Source organism: Myxocyprinus asiaticus, chromosome 48, assembly GCF_019703515.2.
Source record: "Myxocyprinus asiaticus isolate MX2 ecotype Aquarium Trade chromosome 48, UBuf_Myxa_2, whole genome shotgun sequence".
In the NCBI taxonomy this organism is placed as follows: domain Eukaryota; kingdom Metazoa; phylum Chordata; class Actinopteri; order Cypriniformes; family Catostomidae; genus Myxocyprinus; species Myxocyprinus asiaticus.
Genome location: NC_059391.1, coordinates 26,655,646 through 26,679,243, shown reverse-complemented (window position 1 = coordinate 26,679,243; position 23,598 = coordinate 26,655,646). Strand labels below are relative to the sequence as shown.

General features: G+C 37.5%; 2 protein-coding genes across 7 annotated transcripts in view; one reads left to right on the top strand and one right to left on the bottom strand.

Annotated features, from left to right (window-relative positions):
* Window positions 1–3,153, top strand: part of LOC127437190 (epidermal growth factor receptor kinase substrate 8-like protein 2) — a 56,903-nt gene extending 53,750 nt beyond the window's left edge. For all 5 annotated transcript variants that reach the window (XM_051691956.1, XM_051691955.1, XM_051691959.1 and 2 more), the window contains one exon: window positions 1,426–3,153. In XM_051691956.1, coding sequence (XP_051547916.1) covers window positions 1,426–1,500 — 75 coding nt within the window. In that variant the 3' untranslated portion in view covers window positions 1,501–3,153. The remainder of the gene's footprint in view (window positions 1–1,425) is intronic.
* On the bottom strand, window positions 2,951–23,264 carry LOC127437192 (acyl-CoA 6-desaturase-like). 2 transcript variants are annotated; one of them, XM_051691963.1, is made up of 13 exons: window positions 23,129–23,264; window positions 13,867–14,108; window positions 12,313–12,423; window positions 11,423–11,620; window positions 10,611–10,712; window positions 10,126–10,251; window positions 9,975–10,035; window positions 9,741–9,817; window positions 9,514–9,611; window positions 7,321–7,417; window positions 6,996–7,075; window positions 4,349–4,474; window positions 2,951–3,592 (listed from the first exon to the last, which is right to left on the bottom strand). In XM_051691963.1, the coding sequence occupies exons 2-13, from the start codon at window positions 14,071–14,073 to the stop codon at window positions 3,541–3,543; spliced, it is 1,335 nt and encodes a 444-aa protein (XP_051547923.1). In that variant the 5' UTR covers window positions 14,074–14,108; window positions 23,129–23,264; the 3' UTR covers window positions 2,951–3,540. The 2 variants fall into 2 exon arrangements, with proteins under 2 accessions (XP_051547923.1, XP_051547922.1); XM_051691962.1 differs by lacking the exon at window positions 23,129–23,264 and adding an exon at window positions 14,217–14,234.
* Between the last annotated feature and the right edge of the window lie 334 nt (window positions 23,265–23,598).

Sequence of the window (23,598 nt, the reverse complement as noted above, 5' to 3'; positions counted from 1 at the left end):
ATCTGAAACATTTAAGTGTGACAAACATGCAAAAAAATAAGAAATCAGAAAGGGGGCAAACACTTTTTCACACCACTGTACGTTTTATAAGATATATTTAAAGTGTGACCTAATATTTCTGTGTATTTTCATGTATGCAATCTGCTCTGTCATTATAAAGATCTCATTCATTTACATTACAAGCTATTATGATGTCATCTTACTGTAAGTTCTGAGACCCAGCGAAAAAAGTTATACAGTTTCCCTATTTTTAAATGTCAACATACAGTAGTGTTTAGTGCATAAAGTCCATATGATAAAAATGTTCATATAATTTTATTATTATTTATATTGTATTTGATGTGCTGAATTGATCTGTGATAGATTTCAATACATTTTTATAGACCAAGGAGAGGAAGTTGTCATGGCCAAACTCTCAAACATTTGGTATTTCTGAAAAGCCCAGTGAGTCATCTGATAATACCCCAATATTTACCACTGTAGCATTTATGGGCTAAGAAAACTTAAATAACAAATGTTCTACACAAAAATTATTGCTGGGCCTCAGGAAGATAATGACCTTTAAAGCCTGATGTATCAAATATGATACAAAAATAAATAAATCACATAGTCAAAAAATTATTATATTTCTTTTTTAGATTTTGTTTAATTGTTCTGAAAACACTATTGTTTCATATGTCAGGCTTTATAGGGTTAAAATAGATTGTTGTTTATGGTATGCATGGTAGATTAAATATACTACACTGAGATAGGTATTTTTTATTATTTTGATTTTACCAGCGCATATATATTATCAATATCGATTGTACTTATTACATTTAAATAGTCAAACCTTTCATGAATTTACAATACTGTGCAAAAGTTTTAGGCACTTGTGAAACATGTTGCATAGTGAGGATGTCTTCAAAAATAATGCCATAAATAGTTTTCATTTATCACTTAATGTCATACAAAGTCTAGTAAACATAAAAAAGCTAAATCAATATTTGATGTGACCACCTTTGCCTTTAAAACAGCTCCAATTCTCCTAGATACACCTGGACACAGTTTTTCTTGGTTGTTGGCAGATAGGATGTTCAAAGCTTCTTGGAGAATTCACCACAGTTCTTCTATCTATTTCGGCTGTCTCAATTGCTTCTGTCTCTTTATGTAATCTCAGACTGACACGATGTTCAGTGGGGGGCTTTGTGGGGACCATGACATCTGTTGCAGGGCTCCCTGTTCTTCTATTCTAATCTTTTCTGTTTGCAAAAGTAATGTTTGGGAGTCTTACATTTATATTTCCTATTGACACACTAAAGCTGAAGATATAAATAACCATCTTAAGACAAATGCTTTTGTGAAACATCTTATGTGCCCCCCCCCCCCCCCCAGAACTATAGAAATGTACTAATGCCTTTCATTTGCCTTCTTTCTCTATAACAGAAGAGCCGAGGAGACTCTGAATTGCAGGAAATCATGAAGAAACGGCAAGAGAAAATCGAATCTGCCGCCGACTAAGCGCGCTCACATGGATTGTCAATCAAATTGTCACTTGGCGACAGTAATTCAGCCACGCTGCTGACCAAATGCTGACCTAATCCAATATATTTTTTAATTGGATATTTATTTTTGGTGTTTTGTTTTTATTTTTATTATTATTGTTATTATTAGTGTATGTACGGACCTTGTCTTAATTTATCCACAGAAATTCTTGCATGTTGTTCATGCTGAAAAACACTTGTAAGTTTATCAACTCTTTAATAGCATGAAAACAATGTATGGGTGAATCTCTCGAAAACATATCCAGGTCATCTCAGCCAAAAAAATAAATACAAAAGTAATTTGCATCTGCATATTATTTGCATTCTGACATTTGTAATTCTTTGTTTGTAATTCTGATTATTCTCAGTTGTGATTCTCATTACTGTAATACAGTAATTGTTTAAAAAAGAAAATACTATAATACAATGATTTGAGTGGTACTGACATTTGGGAGGGAAATGTGCTTAACTGTCAAGAAAATGGCTCAATGCAAACAAAATGAATGGTCTCAAAAATAGGCTTCCATTTTCTTTAAGCTAATTATAATTTAACTTCTTTTTTTGTTTTGACATTTGGGGTGAAGTATGATCTGGACATGTTCTTGACAGGTTCAGAAACATTCAAGAGACAGGAGTTGTGTCCATAAGTGCAGAGAGACTGTTGTTTAGGGGTTTGATGTATGATTTAGTCTCTTTTCAAAAGAACCACGTCAAGCTGCATTTGTAAATAACGTGCTGAATCTAGTCTTTACCTGCATGTTCTAATGCTGATAATTATTAAGAATGAATGACACGAGATCAGCAAATGTATCTATTGGATTTATGTGCATCTTTTCTCTCAAATTGTACTGAATATTAGTTTTTATTCTGTTTTATAAAGAGCACACTGTCATGTTTCCAGTCAAACTTATCCCTAAAATATGATACATTTACTTGAGAAGCAAAATTTAAGATTGTTTTTTTTATTTCATTTTTTTAAACCTCACTAATTTGTCAAATGTATGCTTAAAAATGGCCTAAGTGGTACAAAAAAATTAACTTTATTCAAGATAAATTCTCTGAAAATAAGTCTTAATATCTTGAATTAATTTGATTATACTTCATTGGCAAATAGTTTTTTATTTGACGCATAACCCTCACTAATTTTTCAAATGGATGCTTGAAATATTAAAAACTTAATTCAAGATATATTCTCTTAAAACAAGTCTTATTGTTTGCAAGTGAATTTATCTTGTTTTAATGATGCATTTTATTGGAAAGCATGACAAAAAACACTGATTATGAAAATGACTTTTTTTTTTTTTTTTTTTTGCAGTAAATTTATGGACAATATGTATTTTTGTTGGAAGCAAAATATCAGCATACTTTCACGTGGTACATTTAGAACAGAGATGCTTTTAAAAAAAAAGAGACAGGCAAATTCAGCATTAATGCACAGATTAGTTTTAATCAGTAATTTAGCAGGAAGTCCAATTAATAGTCACATGAAACCTAAAATACAACCTTTTAGTATTACCCTTTGCTAGTTTTTGTAAAAAAAAAAGAAAAAAAAATGTATACTGTAAAAACAAATCACTGTTGTAAATTTGAGAAATAAAATTACTAATAAAAAGATTAAAAGTCTCAAAAATATTCAGTGCATCTATTGTACCAACTATGCAAATACTATAATGCAGCGATTGTAATCCAGCAATCACATGACTTTCATGGACCATCACATACCTTCGATACAGCCTTATAAAGAACGAGACATCTCCGATCACTCTCAAGAAACACATTCAAAGTGCCACAATTACACTTCAATCCCAGACAAATCAATTTTATTTATTTCTTTAAGGTGCTAAAAATAATTTTAGAGAGCTGATTGACTCGTTTAGTACGAGAATTCTTGACATTTAGTAAACTAACCAATCACAGCCAGTCTCTTGGGATGCCTCTGAAATGCTCACTATGATTGGTGTATAATGTTCTGGTTCTAACCGGAGGAAAACGTTTTCATGTAAATGGTAGCGAGATGTTATTTGTGGAGGTAAGCGTCCAGCCAGAGCTCTCCAGATTTCTCCAATGACCTACGAGGACGAGAAGAACATTAGTGGTGAAGCATCTGCTGACACATTAGCAAAAAATCATATTCGTTAAAATGTAATTTAGTAATTTCTTGTTTGTAATCCTTCTAAAAATACTACTTTTTGCAGTTCCACAACTGACCAGCTGGTAATTTGTTATGCCTTGGACATTTAAAGTGAACATAAAGTCAAATTATACCCTATTTATTTATACATTTTCCTGGTTTTATTGTGAACGATTCGTCAGTGTACATTATTTCAAACACCACATAGCTCTATTCTAGTATGTAACACCCACTTTTCACGATCCAATCAATTCCCAGAGTGTAAAATGCAAAGTCCCGTCCTATAGACCTTATTCACGCCATCACCATCTTTGATTTTTAATGGGAATGACAATGAGGCTGTGAGGGATCGACTTACCGTCTCTTCAGTGGGCTGTATTACAGTTTGAAGTGTCAAATCATTGATAAAATATCTGTCCAAGAACATTTAGTATACAATAAAACTCCAGACAACATGAAGTTGTGGAAAATCAGATGTGATCTAGGAGCTTTACACAGCTTTATATGGTTTGTGTCATTGAATAGATGGTAAGTCCAAAGATGGCACTAGCTTGAATAAGGTCTATGTAGGCCTATTGTATCTCCCTTTACAGAAATACGATTGGTTGCGAGTGCCGTTTCATGTTGACTTTGACTTATTATATTGTAGGAACAGTTCCTAAATTCAGTTAGAAATTTCAGGCATGCTTCATACTTGACAATGTCTGCAAAGGCCCGGTACAAGGACTTCTCCTGGTATGTAACTCCATATTTGTCACATAAAGCACGCACGTGTGGTGCCGCGCGCCAATAATTGTGCCGGGGCATTGTGGGAAAGAGACTGGAGGGGAGAAACAACAATGCACAGTTGACAAAATTACAAATACTCACAGAAACATATACAACTAAGGCCTGTTCACAACAAGTGCAAAGTCTCTCACCAACTAATATAAGGGCCATTGACAAATAAGGTTGTCCAAGATGATAAAAAATGAGACATTTTTAATTTTAAAATCTAGTTTAAACACATTTATCAAGTTAGTAAAAATGTAATATTTTGTCCATGTTGGTATTAAAAACATGTATTGCATTTTTAAATTAAAAAAAATACAATATATATATATATATATACACACACTGGTGGCCAAAAGTTTGGAATAATGTACAGATTTTTCTCTCATGGAAAGAAATTGTTACTTTTATTCACCAAAGTGGCATTCAACTGATCACAATGTATAGTCAGGACATTAATAACGTGAAAAATTACTATTACAATTTGACAAAAACTACTTCAAAGAGTTCTCATCAAAAAAATCCTCCACGTGCAGCAATGACAGCTTTGCAGATCCTTGTTATTCTAGCTGTCAGTTTGTCCAGATACTCAGGTGACATTTCACCCCACACTTCCTGTAGCACTTGCCATAGATGTGTCTGTCTTGTCTTTTTCTTGGCAATTCTTCCCATAAGGCCTGCACCCCTGAGTCTTCTCTTTACTGTTGTACATGAAACTGGTGTTGAGCGGGTAGAATTCAATGAAGCTGTCAGCTGAGGACATGTGAGGCGTCTATTTCTCAAACTAGAGACTCTGATGTACTTATCCTCTTGTTTAGTTGTACATCTGGTCTTCCACATCTCTTTCTGTCCTTGTTAGAGCCAGTTGTCCTTTGTCTTTGAAGACTGTAGTGTACACCTTTGTATGAAATCTTCAGTTTTTGACAATTTCAAGCATTGTATAGCCTTCATTCCTCAAAACAATGATTGACTGATGAGTTTCTAGAGAAAGCTGTTTCTTTTTTTTTCATTTTTGACCTAATATTGACCTTAAGACATGCCAGTCTATTGCATACTGTGGCAACTCAAAAAAAAAGACAATGTTAAGCTTCATTTAATGAACCAAATATCTTTCAACTGTGTTTGATATAATGGCAAGTGATTTTCTAGAACCAAATGATCAATTTATCATGATTACTCAAGGATAAGGTGTTGGAGTGATGGCTGCTGGAAATGGGGCCAGTAAACATAAAAAAGCTAAATCAATATTTGGTGTGACCACCTTTGCCTTTAAAACAGCCCCAATTCTCCTACTTACACCTGGACACAGTTTTTCTTGGTTGTTGGCAGATAGGATGTTCAAAGCTTCTTGAAGAATTCTCTACAGTTCTTCTATCTATTTAGTCTCAATTGCTTCTGTCTCTTTATGTAATCTCAGACTGACACGATGTTCAGTGGGGGGCTCTCTGGGGGCCATGACATCTGTTGCAGGGCTCCCTGTTCTTCTATTCTAATCTTTTCTATTTGGGAGTCTAACATTTATATTTCCTATTGACACACTAAAGCTGAAGATATAAATAACCATCTTAATACTTTTGTGAAACATCTCAAGTGCCTAAAACTTTTGCACAGTTCTGTATATAAATATTTATTTGAGTCACAAATATCAACAAGTTTTGGTAGCACTTTACAATGAGGTTCCATTCGTTTAACATTAGTACAACTTTTGCATTTAAAAATGCATTAGTACGTGTTGAAATTAACATTAACTAAGATTACTATATATGCTGTAAAAATATTGTTCATTGTTAGTTAATTTTAATACATGGAAACTTATTGTAAAGTATTACCAAAGTTTCTAAAGTTTGATCCATTAGACATGAACAAAAATGTTCCTTTTCATTAAAATGTCAAATTATCTTTTTTATTATTATTATTACTATTTTTAATATTATTATTTTTGTCACATGACAACAGCATGGCTACCTGCATGTTCGTTACACCACCTGACTTTGATTTCGTGGACAAAAGTTTTTCAAATATTAATTGGAATAAAGAAAATTCAAAACGAATTTCAGCTTTTAATGAGAATTGTATTATTATTTATTTTTACTCTCTCCAGACGTTTACACCACTTAGACATTTTATACTTTAACCCACAGAAAAACAAATATAAAAATGACTTTGAACTCATTTTAAATAACTGAAAACATGATCCTCATAGTAGAGGTATATTCAAGTCACGGTTTTGTGACAATTGGATTTGTTTTAGGTATTTTTGAATAAAATACCTAAAATGACCCATAAACTTTTACGGTCATTTTGTCTAAAAATAACATTCTAGATAGACATTAAACATAAAAAGCCACAGCATTTTGTATTTTGCATTAAAACACATGAATTACCAAAGTATATTTAATTTTTGTTCGGCTATGTGAACTTTTCTCAGAAAGTGACGCAAATTCACGTTGCAATAAGTGAGAATAGTTTAATGTGAAAAATCACTTGCAGTTTGCACTGCCACATCGCTTTTGGTGTGAATAGACCTTTAGATTGGTGTCGGCACTAAAAAAATGGAACGCTTTACTTACTGGTGTTCGATCTGAAAGTTGAGGTGTCCGCTAAACCAGTCGTTGAAGAAGGACGGCTCAATGTTACAGGTCGCCACCAGCTAAATGAGAGAAAACAGTTACCGTAAAGCACACTAGAGTCAGTAGAAAGAAAATAATCCAGGTTTGGGACAACATGAGGGTGAATAAATAATGACTTAATTTTCATTTTTAGGTAAATTATCCCTTTGTGTCTTGATCAAGGGCACAATGGTCATTGTTCATGGATTGTCCCTTGCGGATCTCAAACCTACAACCTGCGAACACCAGTCTGGATATTTTTATGAGTCTAATAGTGGGGAATTACCTGCATATTGAACCAGTCATGGTGTTTCTCATAATCAATGTTCATGGGGATGTGGCTCATCTGAGTCACCCACACAAACCAGTGACTCTCCAAGAACCTGCAGCCCAAAGCAAAGACAGGAAGTATTCAGCTGATGGCAGTCACGTGGACTTAGTCCAAACATCCAAATAACATGTATATCACTAACATGCCAGTAAAAAACATGGTGATACTGTAGTACTTTTTGTAAGTGAGTGAAAGGCATATTTGCCTATCAAAATGAATTAGGGGTGGTATCAGATGCCAATACCAAAGTACCAATGTCACAAGAGAAACATGGTATTATCATTATAAATATCCCAAAAACATGGTAGATGTAAAAAAATAAAAATAAAAAATAAAATAAACAAACACAATATTACCATGGTAAATGCCATTGTCCTCCCCCAAAAAAGTACAAAATAAAATAAAATGTCTGAAATAACCATGGTGTTACTAATATTTTTGGACACAACTGTATATATATATATATATATATATATATATATATATATACACTTCCTGTCCAAAAAAATACAAATAAAATATTAACATGTGGCCAAAAATATTGGCACCCTTGGTAAATATGAGCAAAGAAGGCTCTGAAAAATATGTTCTTTTGATCTTTCATTCAAAATATTCACAAAAATATATTCTCTAATGGATATCAAACAATTGCAAACACAACACAAGTTTTATCAAAGAACAAATATATCTGTCAAATATATGTGTGGCACAATTATTGGCACCCTTGTATTCAATACATTGTGCAACCTCCCTTTGCCAAGATAACAGCTCTGAGTCTTCTCTTATAATGCCTAATGAGGTTGGAGAACACCTGGCAAGGGATCTGAGACCATTCCTCCATACAGAATCTCTCAAGATCTTTCAAATTCAGAGGTCCACATGGTGGACTCTCCTCTTCAGATCACCCCACAGGTTTTCTATGGGGTTCAGGTCAGGAGACTGGGATGGCCATGGCAGAACCTTGTGGTCATTGAACCATTTTTGTGTTGATTATGATGTTTGTTTTGGATCATTGTCCTGCTGGAAGATCCAACCAGGGCCCATTGTAAGCTTTCTGGCAGAGGCAGTCAGGTTTAGATTGTTTTTATCTGTTGGTATTTGAGTCCATGATGCCATGTATCCGAACAAGATGTCCATGACTTTTGGTATAAAAACAGCCCACAACATTAAAGTTCCACCACCATATTTAACCGCGGCCATGAGATACTTTTCCATATGGCTACCTCTCTGTGTGTGCCAAACCCATCTCTGGTGTATGCTGTCAAAAAGCTCTTTTTTTGTTTTATCTGACCATAGAACCCGGTCCCATTTGAAGTTCCAGTAGTGTCTGGAAAACTGAAGACGCTTGAGTTTGTTGTTGGATGAAAGCAGAGGCTTTTTTTCTTGAAACCCTCCCAAACAACTTGTGGTAATGTAGGTGACGTCTTATTGTAGTTTTAGAGGCTTTCTGACCCCAAGATCCAACTAATTTTTGCAATTCTCCAACTGTGATCCAGATGCCAGATGGGCTATGGGATTATTTCTGTAACTGCTGATCTCCTGGGATTTTCACACACAACAGTCTCTAGAATTTACTCAGAATGGTGCCAAAAACAAAAAACATCCAGTGAGCGGCAGTTCTGTGGATGGAAACGCCTTGATGATGAGAGAGGTCAACAGAATGGTCAGACTGGTTTGAACTGGCAAAGTCTACAGTAACTCAGATAACCGCTCTGTACAATTGTGGTGAAAAGAATATAATCTCAGAATGCTATTCTGAGATGCGAGTTGGTGCTATTTTGGCAGCACGAGGGGGACCTACAAAATATTAGGCAGGTGGTTTTAATGTTGTGGCTGATCGGTGTATTTACATATATATTTAATATGGTAGATGTCCAGAAAAAAAAACATGGTATTACCACAGTAAATGAAAAAAAAAAAGATAAAATAAATACATGGTATTACTACGCTACATGTAAAAAAAATCAATAAAAAAAAAGAACATGGTTTTGGCATGGTGCCATTTCCAAAAGCCATATATAATATAGTATTTTTTTATAAGTGTATAAGAATAGTTTCTTATCAAGGGAATACAATTTCCCTGAAATGAAGCAATATATCTGGAATATCAAATCTACAATAAAAACCAATGTAGCAGATCTTTTGTACCTGACGGCATTAAACAGCAGCACTGCTCCAAACAAGCTATAAAACTGTGTGAAACACAGCAGGTATCGAACGTAATAACTCATACACCACACAAAGTCCTAAAAAAAGAGAAGAGAAGAAATGAAAAGAGAAGATAAAAACATTTCTTTTTACATACTTTATTTCTCTGAATCTATACATCTCATTTCATTGGCATGGCAATAGTGAAAGTTGTCATGGCAACCTACCACCCAAAGACCATGTGCGATCATATTTTGAAAGATCTGCAATTGGAAATAGACCGGAATGAGGAGAGGTGGTCCAACTGAGAAAGACAGACAGAGAGTGGGAAGTTAAACATGAAGACATGAGAAACAAATAATGTACATTCAGCCTACTTAAAAAATCCTACTGGAATTTCCATCATAATTTCTTTAGGAAATTTGAAACAATAGCAGCCTCTGTAACATGTACTGACTTACTGAAGAAGAAGTATTTGTGCTGATGATTGTACGGCAGATGCTTGATCTTTTTAGCCCCGTACTGAAGCAAAGAAAGAGAGTGAATGTGTCATATCAGATTAGATACAGAGTTTATGCTTCTATATGAATTGTCTGTGGATAGAGTCGTTACCTCCAAAGGCTGCACGTCTCCCACTACAAACGCATTGAGCATGTTGACGTCTGGGTCCTTTTTGAACACGTTGGGTTTAGCATGATGCTGGAAGTGACGATGGTTCCACCAGCACGCCGACGCTCCCTGTGAACAAACACAAAGTACAAACATACAAAAACATGAACACAGTTCTGGCTCTAAAATCTGATTCGAGTTGCCATGTTAGAACCATGTAGCAGTTGAACTGACTAATGAACTACAGTATGTACAGTATGTACAGTATGTACAGTCACAGATTTGAATAACTACCCCTAAGTATTAAACTTCAGCATGTAACTCGTTATTAATTCTAATTTATTGAACATTTTATCGTAATGCTGTTGCGCCGTTTCACGTCATTCCTAAAACACACCACTTAACTAGTAAAATCTTGTGGCTTAGTGCTTTTAATGCACTGGATATAGCAGACGCAAGACTAAAGTATATATGTTAGTTGTTGGTACCTTCAGGTGTCCAATGACAAATTTGTGCACGAGGTGATTCCATCGAGAGGTTTTAAACACAGACAGATGACCAAAGTCATGCTGCAACCATCCAGCCTGGGACTAGAGAGAGAAAACATTATCTCAACACTGATTAACAGTATAAAATATATTTATTAATTTTATAATATATTTTAAAAAATGTGTTTATATATACAAATATAAAATGTGTTAAATTATATATATATATATATATATATATATATATATATATATATATATATATATTTAAAATATATTTGTTATTTTAATATAATATATATATAGTTACAAATGATATGTAATTTCATAAAATTTGATGTTTTAGATATAAATTTAAAAATAATACATATAATATTATATAAGTAAAATCTATAATCTAAAAATGTATATATAATTAATTATAATAATTTTCTTTATTTATCACACATTATACATTTGCACATATACAGTGAAATTCTTCATTTTCACATATCCCAGCTAGGCTGGGGTCAGAGTGCAGGGTCATATATATATATATTCATACATACATACACTCAGTATACTGTATATATATATATATATATATATATATATATATATACACACACATAATGTTGTAAATGTATGTTGTCTTAAGTTTTGGTCTATGTACACATGCATCATTTGGCCGTTGTGTCACATCTCACTGGTTTTTCAGCTTTTAAAAATGCATCTTGAGACCTCTGAGCTCCGTCTACTGTTTTTGAATGCAGCTCTGCTGCTCTTTTCATCAGGGTTTAATAATAATAGATTTTATGGTGAGTCTGTAATACCTGTGCGGTGGCCAGCAAAACAGCAACAATGGCTGTGTTGATCCAACCAGTTCCCAGGTACCACACCATCAGCAGAGCAATGGCCTCCAGGAGCAGGATGTGACCCAGGTGTAAGATGAAAAATAGAGGTTGTGTTTTGAAACAGCCCTCAGCCTCCAGACGCTCACGCAGGGCACGAAAATCCTCCACAAGGGCAGCCTGAGAGAGAGACCCAAGGATTTAAATAGAGTCCTTTAGCAGTTTAGTGTCAATATTTGGTCTTTTTCAACTGCCAAAATTAATTTCTACAGAGTATTTTTCTCATGGAGTGACCCCTTTAATGGGCCCTGAAAAGAGAAAAGATGCATTTAAGTGTGATCTTGTGCTGTTTTTGCTTTAGGTTTAAAATCACAGAATTACAGCTGGTCGTGCTGTGTTGGACAGGTCTGGAGATCCACAACTGACAATATATGCAACAGGTGTTCTTTGGAATCAAACTTGCTTTGTAGATGTAACCGAACCAAATGGCTCACAAATTCATGGAAATCTAACCATGCAATGGCAGAAATACTTTGATTGTCAAATTTGTCTAAACTGCTTAGAAGCTGCTCTTTGAACTAGATACCCACTAACTTATGTTACAAAACATAATGCAAATTATAATTACATAATTATAAATTAGATTCAATTTGTTTAAAGTCTTTTACCTGGTTGAATTTCCCTACTTTCTTTGCCTTTCTCTACTAATTCATCATACATATTAATATATACTGTATAATGCCGAGGTATTGCAACTAAAGTGACTTAAGTGTCAAGGCAGTATTTTACATCCACAGCACACAGTGAAAGCAATTAATCAGGTTTTTTTCAGAAGTTCAGTATAAATTACATAGGTTTAGAGTAATACTCACATTTTTTTGCCGGTCTTGACTGGGTTCAGATGCCTCCAGCTCCCCGATTAACAGCGGCTTCATGTATTTCCTAACCAGCTGAAGATCTGGATGAAATGCAGTAAACGCCTCCTATCATACGAGATTAAACACAGAAAATCTATTGTCTATAATTTATAAACTATTGCAACCACATTGGAACAAAAGTAAAGCCTACGTTTTAATAAACTCATTGGATGTGTCTCAAAACCAGGAAGCTGCCTACTTAGACAGCACCCACACAGACACCCCCCCTCCCCCCAACCCCTCACGGTCAACAACTTTGAGGGCGTGTTGAAGTGGGTTTCGCCCAAGGCACCATACAACCACCATTTTTAAGCATGATGGAAAAAATGATACGTGATGCTCTCTATTTAGGCAGCTCATTTGGTTTCGAGACACAGCCTCTAGTTTGATGTAATCTAGTTTATGAAACATTGGGGGGCCTGTGTAGCTCAGTGAGTACTGACGCTGACTACCACCCCTGGTTCGAATCCAGGGTGTGCTGAGTGACTCCAGCCAGGTCTCCTAAGCAACCAAATTGGCCCGGTTGCTAGGGAGGGTCGAGTCACATGGGGTAACCTCATCGTGGTCGCAATTAGTGGTTCTCGCTCTCAATGGTGGCGTGGTAAGTTGTGTGTGGATTGCGGAGAGTAGCATGAGCCTCAACATGCTGGGAGTCTTCGTGGTGACATGCACAACGAGCCATGTGTTAAGATGCGCGGATTGACGTCTCAAAAGCAGAGGCAACTTAGAGTTGTCCTCCACCACCCAGATTGAGGTGAGTAACTGCGCCGCCACGAGGACCTACTGAGTAGTGGGAATTGGGCATTCCAAATTGGGGAGAAAAGGGGATAAAAATAAATAAAAAAATAAAAAGATTATGAAGCATTTTCACCATGATACTCAAACTGCTGTGTTGGTAGGCAGCACACTGTTGCTGTAAGCTAGTCTATATAACATTTATATTATATATCACTGTAAGCTTGATGCCTATACAAAATGTTGCAAATAGTTGTTTCGTGTGATGTCACCATTAGGGTGATCTGTGTCCCCTTTGGTCAAGTTGGACACTGTTAATACTATTTCAGTTGACCTTGTGCATGTGCAAATAAAGTGTCAGGTATATAGTACAGGTATATGTTAATTTCTGTGGATAAATACGTTTATTTAATGACTGATTAGAATCAGTTATAATCTTTATTTGAGCTGTGTCATTGTATGATCTAAATTTGTGTCAATTCAACTAAAATTATTAAGTAGAAACAAAGATATTTAAATAGCAAATCTGAGTCATGTTTACTTGCATCTAGTTACCTTTACTTAAATAGTTCATTTCATTCTATATGAACACAGAGTTAACGTGAACTTAATTACACAAGTTTTAGAGACACCATTCCTCAGTTCAGTTGAGGGAACAAATTTGCTCAATCAATTGAGTACAGTCAGCTTATTAGGGTTTTCAGGGAGGTTTTTGAACTACGGCCTTTGTTTTCCAGTAATCTATTTAAAAGTTCTTCAAGTTCGGTGTTTTACCGTCGCATCCTCTCCTGCATAGTGTCCGATGATCCTCAATCCTCCAGGGTGTCGTTTCACCCACTGGCTCACATTATAAACCTTCCTGTCCACCACAATCCACTGATCGCCGTGTTTTGTGTGTTTCTGCACCTCCTCCCAGGTGTAAGTGCCGAACTTCCGTTCGGTACCGGAGATCTGCTCCGTTTGCTGTCCTCCGCCACCCATCACGTATCAAACTCTGGCTGCAAGCTTTTATTCCACTGCAAGACCAAGCAGTTTCAGAAATAAACTGATGCAACAAATATTATTTACATGATCACAACATGATTGAATTAAAGGGATAGTTCATCCAAAAATGATTTACTCACCCTCATGCCATCCCAGGTCTGTATGTCTTTCTATCTTCTGCAGAAAACAAATGAAGATTTTAGAAGAATATTTCAGCTCTGTAGGTCCATACAATGCAAGTGAATGGTGACCAGAACTCAGAAGGTCATATAGAACACATAAAGGCAGAATAGAATTTATCCATACGACTCCAATGGTTAAATCCATGTCTTCAGAAGCGGTATGATAGGTGTGGGTGAGAAACCCAATATTTAGGTCCTTTTTTACTATACATCTCCACCTTTGACCAGCCCCAACCAGTAGGTGGCTGATTGTAAAAGTGAAAGTGACTTTAACACCAGAATGTGTAAGTGAAAGTGTATATTTATAGTAAAGAATTACTTAAGATTTGATCTGTTTGCCATCCACACCTATGATTTTGCTTCTTAAGACATAGATTTAACCACTGGAGTCTTATGGATTAATTTGCTGTCTTTATGTCCTTTTAGAGTTCTGGCCACCATTCACCTGCATTGTATCACTCAGCAACAGAGCTGAGATATTGTTCTAGAAATCTAAGTTTGTGTTTAGCAGAAGAAAGTGTCATACACATCTGGGATGGGATGAGGGTGATTAAATAATGAGAGAATTTTCATTTTTGGGTGAACTATCCCTTCAAGTAAACGTAGACTGATTGTACACAATGAAATTAAGTTGAGACAGAATGCCAAGAATTGTGTTGCATTAACTAATTTTAATTAAGTAAATTGAGCAAGCAGTAAAAATCATGTTGCGAAAACACCATCCATTAAGACATCTGAATCCATTTGAACATTTCATTGCAATGTAATCATACTGTAGGGTTACATTATAACCTTGGATCTCTGAGTGAGAGACTCCACCTGAATGCATACGTATGGGACAATGACACCACCCGTGGCATGTGACGTATTCTCTGTAAGACACTAATTAATAGCTCATGTGCAGATCATACATACCTGGCTATAAAAGGCATGATTATTGTGCATTTCTTCCTCTAAATAAATGCAACTGAGTGACAGCCAGGTGGAGAGATATTCTCTCACTCAGAGAACCAAGGTTACAATGTAACCCTATGCTCTCTATCATATCGAGACTATCTCTCCACCAGAATAAATATGTATGAAATAAGCTGTAAGACACGTTGGGAAGAGAAGGTGCATAACCGTAAATTAGGGTGTACACCAGCATGAGATTGTGTGGACATAACAAACTAGAAGGCAGAACAGGCCACTGATGAACTGTATACAAATTTACTGTTTCAGTCAAACAGAAAAGGCAACAAACCATAACTTGCTACAAAAGGAACCATGCACCAGACGCTGCCATGGTAACCACCCTCTTGTCCAACCATGCGCTGGCCACAAGAGGGAACACTACTAAAGGGTATATCCATAATTCCTGAGGCAGTCCCAGCACAGTCTCAGAGAAGGATGTGCCAGCTGCTACATTTACTCTGTAATATCGAGTAAAGGTAGATGGTCAGCCCAAGACACTGCAGCTCAAATATTACTCAAGGGTACCCTACTGAACTGGGCCTGTGAGATGGAAACACTGTGTGTAGAGTGTGCGTGAAGCTGAGAGGGAGCATGCAAACCAGCGTCCTCATAAGCTTGCCATATGGTGTCAAACACCCAATGAGAAAGCATGGCCTTTGACAGAGGTTGGCCAAGCTTTTCGGTCTTAAAGCAGACAAACAATTGATCTGTGCTTCTGATCTGAATTGTGTGCCTGATGTAGGTCCGCAGTGTTCTCACAGGGCATAGCATGGGTGATGCCCCCTCATTCTGACCCACCCCAAGGGAAGCAGGGAAGGAACGCAGTTCAATTACTTCATTCAAATGGAGAGGGGTCAAGATCTTTGGCAAAAAGGCAGGATTAGGGCAAAGTATAACTCCTACATCATCCGGTAGGAATCTGCTGCAGTCTGCATGCACTGACAAGGCTTGCAACTCACTAATCCTCTTAGCTGAAGTGATAGCTAGTAGAAATACAGACAGCATGGACAGCCACTTCAGGTCCACTGAATCTAGGGGTTCAAAGGGAACAACAACAAGAGCCCTGAGAACAGTTTCCAAATCCCACAGAGGCAGTGATGCAGACCTCCGGGGCCTAAGACACCTGGCACCCTTAAGAAACTGGCTTATCAACCTGCCATCATAGGGAGAAAGACTCAACCTATTTCCATGAGACACAGAAATAGCAGCCACAAACCCTCTAAGAGTAGTAGGTGACTTCCATACATCAAAGTATTCCTGCAGAAATTCTAGAATATCAGGAGTTGAACATCCCATTGGGTCAAGCTCATGTGAAGTACACCAGGCAGAAAACACACGGAATCTATAGGAGTATGAAGTCCTCAAAGTGACAGTGCCCTGGCACTTTGCAACATGCACACTGCAGGCTCTGAGAGCCCTATAGCTAACAGCTGGGCCCTCTTAGGGGCCAGGCCCACAACTTCAGCCCTTGGGGAAATGAGTGGAGCAGTGTTCCCTGAGCCTGTGAGAGAAAATCCCATCTGAGCAGGAGTTCCAGGGGTGCCCCTACCAGGAGAGGTGGCATGTCTGAGAACCAGGGCATGTGGGGCCATAGTGGAGCCACAAGAATCACCCAGACAGTAAGGGAGGAAGCAATCTGAAGGGGGGGGAAGCATACAGGAGACCCCAAGGCCACTCTTGTGACAAAGCATCGCTCCCCAGGGGGGCCTGTTTTTCTCCAGCGAGAAAAAGAGAGGGCAATGTGTTGACTCCCAAGAGGCGAAAAAATTGACTTTTGCTATCTCAAAATAATCCCAGATGGTCCTCACCACATCTGGAGATGCCATTCTCCTGGCCAAGGACCCCCCTTGACAGCATATTTGCCACTTGATTCTGCAGTCCTGGAAGATACACCACTTTCAGTGAGAGGAGGCGTGGCTGTGCCCAAGTGAGGAGAATGTGAGCCACTTTGCAGAGTAGAGGGGACGTCAGCCCCCCTGCCTGTTCACGTACGATGCTGCCATCACTAGGACATGACGATCTACCAGGTAAGGTAGGAAGTGATCTAGTGCTAAGTGAATGCCCCTCAACTCCAGCAAGTTGATGTGCTGAGATGTCCAGGGGGGTTCCCAGATGCCTCTGGCCAATGCTTCATTGAGCACTGCACCCCATCCTTTTGGGGAATCATCAGTTGAGACCAGTTGATGCTGCAGGACAGGTCCCAACCAAGAAACTTTCATGGTGTTCCCTGGGTCCCTCCACCAGTGGAGGGCTTTTAGCAGTCTCTTGGTGACAGGCACAATGCATGTCAGATCTTTCTGAGGACAGCGCCCGGACCTCAGTAGACACCTTTGTACTGGATGCATAAACAGAAGTCCTAGAGGGATTATCTGGGTAGCTCCTGCCATGAGGCCTAGCAGCCTGAGACAAGTTCTCCACTGAACCCTCTGACCGTATCAAAAAAGGGACAGACAGGCCATGAGAGACTGATGGTGCTCCACTGTCAGAGAAATATTCATGCTCAGGGAGTCTTTTACTTGTTCAGCTGAAGCCCTAAGGACTGAATGTGACCGATGACCAGCTCTACATTCTATACATACTGATGGTGCATGAGGGCAAGTGCTGCCTCCATGCACCGTGTGAAGGTGAGAGGAGTGAGGGAAAGGCCAAAAGGTAAAACCTGGAATTGGAACACCCTGCCATTAAATGTGAATCGAAGAAAATGCCTGTGTCCCTCCCAAATTGGGATCTGGAAGTAGGCGTCCTTCAGATCTATGCATGTGAACCAGTTGCCCGACGCACAGCCTGTTTCACTCGTGGGATAGTTAGCATCTTGAACCTTAGGGGTTTTAGAAAACTGTTCAGACCCCTGAGATCCAAGATAGGCCGATAATTGCCATCTTTCTTTGGCACCAAAAAGTAACAGGAACAGAACCCAGTCTGTGCCTCGTCCCGCCTCAGTTCCTTTATAGCTCCTTTCTCCAGAACATTTCTGGTCTCCTCTAACAAAGATTTATCTTCTGAATGACCAGAAGTTGAGGACATGGTCAGGACCCTTGAAAGACGGGGCCAGGTTATAAATTGAAGCCGATAGCCCTGGGTCATTGTTGTGATGACCCAAGGATCGTTTGTAATGCCATCCCAGGCTGCTACATGAGCTAAAGGAGAGAGGAGGCACAGCGGGTTCTGAAAACCATCAGGAACGAGAAGGAGGCTCTTTCTCCGGCCATCTAAGGGTAGCCGCTGCTGGCTGTATTTTATGTCTAGGTTGTCTATGAACCCAGCACTGCCTACTGGCCTCCAGCTGAAGTCTCAGTTCTCCTGAGTCTACACCATCTCGCCTTCCAGCTGATTGCTGGCCCTCGTTGCGAGTACAACAGTATCTTGACCAGTTTCTCCCAACACCTGCCATAGTCTGTACTGAACTGGGGAGAAATCCTCTCATTTCCCATGCACATGCACGAGCCTCACATGCTCAATGCAGCATCTCAACAGCACCAGGCCCAAACATTGCCGAAGGTACTACAGGAAGCTCCAAAGACGCACAGTCTGCTGGGTGCAGCTTGGACTGAGAGAGCCATAGGTGTCGCCTTGCTGTCCACAAGTGAACCATTGTTCTGCCCACTGTGCTTGCTTGCCCTTTTAACACCCTCAACTGGGTAGAAGAAACCAGCTGTAGTTCAGCTATTTTCTCTGGGCTCAATGATTCATTGAGACCTTGCAAAAGCTGATTGAGATACAGCTGAAGTATAGCACCCGTGTTAGCCAGGCAAGCTGTTTTAGCAATATTACCATGTAGCAGGAGCAAAATCCTGTCCATGGCCCAGCAGTTCTTGCTTAGTCCATCTGAATGGCCAAGAAGTGACTTAGGTGGTGAAATCACTGCAGCAATTGGCTGGTCAATTGAAGGAAGGGGACCAAATCCAATTCTTTCTGCATTCTTGACAGCTGTGAGAGTTTTAAACTCTCTTGATAATGGTGGGGGCTTGGAAGGTCGCTCCCACTGAGCCACAACCTTTCTCTCAAAATCAGATAGGAGGGGAGAGAAAAGGGGGCTAGACTGTACTGACACATCGACCAAGTCAAACCGAGATGGAGCAGCAGATGCAACAGAGTCTGGAGGAATATTCAAGGCTTCATCTGCTCTCTCAATCAGGGATCTCAGTGGACAGACATGGTCTCTGAAAAAAGAGAATAGTCCAGAGGGGCATTCATCTCTAATACATCTGGAAAGCAGTGATGGACCCACAGTCAGCTTCAGACACATCTGGTGCTGATAACCTTGGGTTAGAGTAGGGATTATCATGATGCACTGCAGCAACTGCCAAACTCAAGCTCTCGAGGTGGGAAGCAAGGTCTTTAACCTGTTGGGCTAAGGCAGAAACTCTGGCAGTTACATCTTGTGTGGCATGCTTTGGCTGAGGAGCACCAGTGGAAGTACCAGCGCGTTTGCTCTTAAAAAACTGCCAATGAGCCTCCCTTGCATGAGCTGAGAGGATAAAGAAGTTAATGCAACTTTCTGGCTGCTCATGGCCCTGCCACGCATGCTCAATACCATATAATACATGATATACAGGAGTCATGGCCATCTTGTGGTGGCATGGGGCTTGACACTGAACACAGGGCATGCCCACTTACTATTTTAGACATGTTACAGATAACCAGTAGATATACTTATATTTAAACGTAAATCCTATATATAAGTATATATAAGATTTTATATATGTATATATACTGTATAATATATATATATATATATATATATATATATATATATATATATATATATATATATATATATATATATATATACACACACACAAACAACCAGCAAACTGATTGCCGTTCTTTCACTCAACACCACCACTACAGCTCTCCCTACCACACACTGACAGTGTGCTATGGGGGAGCGGCAGCACACAGGCAGAGGCTACTATGGATGGGCGATACCACTTATTTTCTTTTCGATCCAATACCAATAATTTCAAGTCCAATATCGTTGATACCGATACCGATACCAATACTGATACTTCTATTAAATTGATTTTTTTGCAATTTCTTGGGATAAAATGGATAATTAAAAATGTAATTTTTAGTCATAACTTAAGTCATTATTATTATTTTTTTTTACATTTGTGAGCCTAAACAGAAAATTATTAGACTTCTGTTTTATTTACCCTTACAAAAATTAACCATGATTTCACTACAGTAACTATAGTTTAACAATGGGATTTAATTAAACCATAGTTATTACACAATTAACAATGGTTACTACTACAATATTACTGTAGTAAAACCATGGTTTCAACCCCCCCCCCCCCAAAAAAAACACAAAAAACAAAAAACATGGTTACTACAATATTACTTTAATAAAACCATGGTTAACAATTTTTTTAATTACTTACGGTATTAACGACAGTTACACAAAATTATAAGAAATAAGAAATGTCACTTTTAGATATGTTGTTATTTTAGCATGAATTTACTCCAGAACAGAAGCTGTTTCTCTGATTTTCTATCATTACCTCTGCAAGGCACTGTTCGAGCCTTGTGACGGCACAAGCGCTTGTCTGCTTGTGTCTTTCAGCATGCATGTTAAGATGAGCAGAAGATGAAATAATTTCCATCCTGCACAAGTATTTGCTAATATAGCCTAATCATTTTTATCTAACTTTGAAACTTTTGATTATTGTTCATGTTCATTGTAACTAGTGTTGGGTGTAATTGGATTACAAAATAATTAGTTACTGTAATCTAATTACTTTTAGGCACAAAAAGTAGTGTAATGCATTACATTTTAAATCCTTGTAATCAGATTACCATTACTGATTTTCAGTTCAAGTAATTACTTTTTTTTATTTCTAAAAAATATATTATTCATGTGTAATACAATGAAAATGCAAATCCACATGTTCATATCTACATCTGTTTGCGTTTATGTGACAGTTGAAGGGTGTGCGAAAGTGAACAAGGAGAAAATAGACATTATTTTGAATTTGTTGAGCGGAAAAACAAAAAACAAAAAAATTGTAAAAAAAAAAAGTGTTTTAGAAAGTAACTTAAAAGTAAAGTAATTAGTAATGTGATTCGTTTTTCATTAAAGTAATCAGTAAAGTAATCTGATTATAATTTTAGAAAAGTAGTTAGTAATTTGTAGTGAATTACTATTTTTTAGTAACTTACCTAACACTGATGGTCAGGGCCGTAGCTAGTGGGGTGAATGGTGGTAATGATTCTAAGGGCCCAAAGGTCCAGGGGGGCCCACTACAAATTCAAAACTGTAATATACAGTCAGAGGGCCCAGAAATCTTTGCTACGGCCCTGCTGATGGTAACCAAATAATAATATCTGTAGTTTAAAAAAACATTTTTTAGAATCAATATTTTTATGTGAGAATCGATATTTTTGATACAACATCAGTATCGGAAGTATCCATACTTTAGGATTGATCCGCCCATCCCTAGAGGCTACCCGAGGCAGCACTCTGTCAAGTGTTGTTATTGCCGCTGTTTTTCGGGATGTGTGTGCTTAAACGCTTTTTGCACTTTACTGTGCAATACGTATACAGTGCTTCCAGTGTTCCTGACCTGGTCACACCAAGACGGATGGTTAACACCATGCTATCAATCAGTTTCATCAACTTACCTAGACACGTTAGCAATCTAGAACACTAGATGCAGTACAGAACTACAGCCCTGTGACCACGTTAACACCTTGTTATGGTGTGATATGGTATAGCTGCGAGAAAATACAAAGAATTATATGCAAGCGAAAGTCTTCGGAAGAGGTGCAGCTATGAAGCTCTCACTACCCCTAATGGAGAGGAAGTTTCACACTGATGCCTGCAAGAAAAAAATACCAGTCAGGTAAGACTTTTTAATTGAATGAAAAATGTTGATAATATAATAGAGATTACCAGCAGTCAACAGTTACATGCACCAAACCGTGGAATCAAAAGAGGAAGAAATGCGTAATAACCAGGCCTTTTATAGCCAGGTATGTATGATCTGCACATGAGCTATTAATTAGTGTCCTCCAGAGAATCCACGTCACATGGCATGGGCGGTGTCATAGTCCCATACTATGTTTTCTGGTGGAGATATAGTCTCGATACGATAGAGAACATTCATTTCTGTGTTGAATTTAATTTGGACTTTATGCAAATTAATTATGTTCTGATCTCAAACATAAATTTACTGTTTTAGTATTTTCAAAAGAACTGCTTTCTCTTTTTAAGTGTAACATAAATAACAACACACCTTAAAAGAAAATAAATAATTCTGTATTTAATAACAGATTCCTGCAAGTCCACCTGTTTTATAGGAGTTGAACACTTGACAAAAGTATTTTTAATTAAGTCTTTAAAAATACAATTTCATTACTGTCCTTAAAAATATCAAATAATAATTTATAAATGTATACAAATATAGTTAAAGATGCCTATATAATTATTATTCAGTTAAATATACTGAATCAAGCCAGGTAAAAATAGTCATGAATGGTAAAAATGGCAGTCTTTGTTTAGAAATTAGACAACGAATGCTCACATAATCTCATTAATTATGCACAAGAAACCGGAATGAGCTCAACTTGAGCTGAAGTACACAAACTGGAAGATATTTTCTTATTTTGCATTTGTCAAATCAGTCAAAGAGTTTTTTTTTTACTTTGCATGACAAAATAACATGCAAACAAAGCTGGATGCAGGCCATATTTTGTTGGGTGAACATTGTGAACAAACTATTTTTACATTTCAAATGAACAATAACGAGTCATAAAATTAAATATTTGACAAATCTTTGCATAAAATCACATTTTCTTTTTATCCATTTAAGCACAATAGACAGATGTCATTACATTTATGCATATATTATGTTACATAATTATTTAGCAGAAGGCAAAGTATACTTAGTTTGCTATTTAAATAATTCACTCACCGTCAGGTGTTTTAATCACACATTCATGCAGTTTGTGTGTGATGAGAAAGAGAAGCTGAAAACAGGTTCAAACTGTCTTATACATTCACTCTTCATCACTTGTACCTCTGCTGAATTCCGAACAGATCATTCGAGCGCCACCGACCAATCAGCGTGAACTCTGAGCCAGTCTCACGAACGATCAGCCAATGGGAAGAGAGAACGATGTTTGGAGGGCGGGGCAGAGATAGAGTTACTCTAGTTCGAGTCTACATCAGCGCATCGTGCCGGCAAAAAGCTGCCACACTATAAAAATGTTACGTGTTTACGAGAAAACAAAGTAAAAATGCTACAATAAAAACTCGTTTATTGGTTTACTGTACACTATTAGATTATATTAGATTTATATTAGATTAAATATTATCTATCATTTTAGATTAAACGAAGCAATACCTGTAAAAAAAAAAAAAAAAAAAAAGAAAAAGAAAATT

What these genes read in the sequence shown, in the direction of transcription:
- LOC127437192 (XM_051691963.1), bottom strand. Translation starts at nt 14,073, where the DNA reads ATGGGTGGCGGAGGACAGCAAACGGAGCAGATCTCCGGTACCGAACGG. An exon ending in TTGTCATTGGACACCTGAAG is followed by an intron (nt 10,252 to 10,610) that starts GTACCAACAACT and finishes GTTTGTTCACAG; the next exon opens with GGAGCGTCGGCGTGCTGGTG. An exon ending in ATGACTGGTTCAATATGCAG is followed by an intron (nt 7,076 to 7,320) that starts GTAATTCCCCAC and finishes TCTCTCATTTAG; the next exon opens with CTGGTGGCGACCTGTAACAT.